This window comes from Convolutriloba macropyga, unplaced genomic scaffold (genome assembly GCF_964194025.1).
Source record: "Convolutriloba macropyga unplaced genomic scaffold, txConMacr16.3 SCAFFOLD_947, whole genome shotgun sequence".
Classification (NCBI taxonomy): domain Eukaryota; kingdom Metazoa; phylum Xenacoelomorpha; order Acoela; family Convolutidae; genus Convolutriloba; species Convolutriloba macropyga.
In genome coordinates this window covers 37,501-40,924 of record NW_027452059.1, presented here as the reverse complement: position 1 = coordinate 40,924, position 3,424 = coordinate 37,501, and the positions used below count along the sequence as shown (strand labels likewise).

Below are 3,424 nucleotides of genomic sequence, written 5' to 3'. Positions count from 1 at the left end.
TTGTTCTTGGGATCCCCCTGTAAGCATGATTAGGTTCTGTTTTTTGTGTTTTTAACTGATGTGTTTTTCTGACATATGTTTCATTCTCTAACGTGTTGACGCTGTCGATTTGCTCCTATTACTTAGACAATGCTTATCTTGTGATACCATTTAGAAGCAGTGACTCAAAATCAATGTGTTCAGTAGAACCGGAAGTGTCCACTTTGTCGGAATTCTGCTTCCGAGACACTTCTCAGGTTTCCATCTTACAATTGTAGGTAAATGCTACCCAAAAGCCAGCTTTTAGTCAAGGAGAAATCCCAATACTGGGTTGCATTAACTGGTTTCAATTTAAATTTACCGATTTTGAATTTTGCACAGATAGCGTAATAATGGAGCTACCCTACTCTGGAACGTCTGATGTGTACAAACTGGCTATGGACAGCAATGTGGGGAGCCCTGGCTTCTGGGTGTATGAGCTGGTTCAGGACGACTCTAGCGGAGGGACAATACTGCGTGACTATTCACCGCCTGACTGTAAGAGTAACTTTCAAATGCAGGAAAAACCTGAAACTGACGTTTTCCCGGCTGTCTTTGACGTATTTGTGGGTCATTTTTGACGTTTTTTTTTGGCTATTTTGGATATCCTTTTTGGCTATTTTAGGTGTTTTTTCAGCTAAATTTGACTTTTTTTTGGCTATTTCAGATATTTTTCCGTATCTTGTGCCCCCAGCTTAGTGGGCGCATATTATTTGCACCCCCTAAATGCGTGTGCCATATTTATACATAATGATTTACTATGTAATGACACGTGCTCTGTAACTGGGGGGGATTAACGTACCTGGGGGGAGGGGGGGGGGGGAGGAGGGGGGAGGAACAAACGGAAAAGATCCGTTTTTTCACCTACTTTTGAAGTTTTTCGGTTAATTTTGATGGTTTCTTCGAGTATTTTTTGACGTTTTCTGTCTATTTTTGACATTTTTCCGGCTATTTTTGACGTGCAATTAGACTTGCAATTAGAATTGCCAAGTGCTGATATTGACTTGGCGTTCGGTACGGACCATCTTTGGTCGGAAAATCTCTGAATATGTCCTAAGTAACTAGTATGACTAATGCAAACAGGGGTGGCCGCCGTATTGGCCGACAGGGCGTTTAGCCGACAACCAAAAAATGAGAAATTTAACCGACAATTTAAGTAAAATGAGCAATAAAACTTATTCTGAAGCTGTGATTGGCCAATTTAAAACACTATTTCGTAAGCGGACAAATATACCGTAGTTATTTCACCAACTAGTGTAACGAAGGTCTATCCGTGGTCGGACCGTATTTTACCGCATCTGGCCATGCCTCGCGGGCCATGGCCATGCCTCAGCGGCCCGTGGGACTTGATATGAATCTATCACAACCGAACTACTGAGACTTTTATGGACCAATTTATGGACCAATGAGACTTTTATGACCAATTATGATAAAACTGTCGGCTAAATTTCTCATTTTTTCCTTGTCGGCTAAACGCCCTGTCGGCCAATTTTCCTAGCACCGCAAACAGGGGATATTAGTAACTTAAGTTAGCACACAGAATTCAAGCCCGTCAATTGAAAAATAATGTCTTTTGAGAGCTTTTATCATCAAATACTTGAGAACTGAATTCAGAATAAGGACTGGACCGGATCTGTTTTTATCATAGAAAAATCAAGACCTCACTGAAGCATTATTCTCGATGCATAAAAAATGAGCCCCAATCTATGTATTAACTGCTACAAAGATATAGAAGAAATTATTAATATTTTTCTGCATTTATGACTGTTTTCAATCTCTCAGCTGTAAATTTAACACTCCGTTATTTATTTTGTCACGAAATTGCCCAAATCGAGATCACATCAAAAATCTCAAAGATAATTATGTATTTCTGTTATCGATTGTTTTTTCTTCGTTTGACTAACGAGACCTAAATTTCAGCTGCAAACTACACAGCCAACACCACCTACAACGACCAAGACAACGAAACTATCGTCGAAGTAGTTGAATCAACAAATTCACCGCAACCTCAATCAAGCTCACCGGGAAGCAATTCCGGAATGGCGTCAACTCCTCGACAGACAGCTTCGCCCCCATTACAGGGAAGTGAAGGATCTTCAAATCAACCAAGGGTACCCAAATCAACAACAAGCGCAGTGGCAGTAAACAAGCCAACTGTTCCAGCTTTCGGGGTGTCCATTGCTCTGCAGATGATGATGATGACAGTTTTATTTTCTATCAAAGCTGAAGCGTGATGAGAAAAAAACAAAGCTCCGGAAAGTTTAGATTGAATCAAGTTAAAACTAAATCGAAAAAAGTAAATATTTAACCAGCATGAGTTAGTCGGGCCTCTCCTGTCTTCATGAAACTTTTAGTTCCTGTAGTTAGTAAAATAAGTTTCACCCAATAGTATTTAGCACAAATAAGGCACAATTATTGCGTGACAGAATCAATTTTATGAAAAACTTGAATTCCTTTGATCAGATTCTCGAGCTCCCGGGAATCTTGAGCCGATGATTTTTCGCAGCATTTGTGAATCGCTACTCTTGTTGATGTCGTTTTTGCTGTTGTTGTTCAGCATGCTCTCTTGTTGTTGTTATTGTTGTTTTTGTTGTTGTTGTTTTTGTTGTTGTTGTTGCTGTCGTTGTGGTCGTTGTTGTTGTTGTCATTGTTGTTTTTATTGCTGTTGTTGTTTTTCCCGAAGCCATTGTGCTTTGAACCTTATTTCTCATGATATACGTATCCAAAGAATTAGAAGTTACTTCGGATCTCGTTGAAACGCCAGAGGAAAACAGACTAATAAAATTTGCCGAAAAATGCGCCTTGATTTCTTAAAAAATGTTCTTTTTTATTATTATTTCTTAAAAGTTTGCATTCGAACACGTTATTTATTTTTATTGTACTACTCAAAGGAAAAAAATTTTTCAAAGGTAAGAACACAAGATTTTGAAAAGTTGATCAATTTTTTTAATAATTTTTTTCCGAGAATGGTTTTGAGAGATAATTTGTTCGGCTATTGTTGCTTCGTTTTCTACGCCAACGCTGTTTGGAATGTGTTGTTGTTGTTGCTGTAGTTGTTAATGTTGTTGTTGTTGTTGTTGTTGTTGTTGTTTTTCTTGTTGTCTCTGCTTTTGTTGTTGTGGTTATGTTCACAATTGTTGTTGCCGCTGGTTGTTGTTGTCGTTGCTCTTGTTAATTTTGTTGGTGATGGTGCTCTTGCTGTTTTTCTAGCAGCTGCTGTTGTTGTTATTATTGTTGTTGTCGTTGGAGTTTTCGGAAAAATTTATTATGCCGAGAAACGCGGCTGGATTTCTTATAAGCGTGATGTTTGTTTTTGTTTTTACTGCTCAAGAGAACGCATTTTTCCGAACGGTTGCTTTGATTTCTTAAAAGGAGCATAATGTTTTTTTCTTCTATTTCTACTTAA

The 3,424-nt window shown here is 38.5% G+C and overlaps 1 protein-coding gene across 1 annotated transcript; it reads left to right on the top strand.

Annotated features, from left to right (window-relative positions):
• Positions 1-364: 364 nt before the first annotated feature.
• On the top strand, positions 365-2,429 carry LOC142357142 (uncharacterized). The gene is made up of 2 exons (XM_075408829.1): positions 365-516; positions 1,939-2,429. Exons 1-2 carry the CDS (start codon positions 372-374, stop codon positions 2,250-2,252), a joined length of 459 nt encoding a protein of 152 aa, XP_075264944.1. The 5' UTR covers positions 365-371; the 3' UTR covers positions 2,253-2,429.
• Positions 2,430-3,424: the final 995 nt, after the last annotated feature.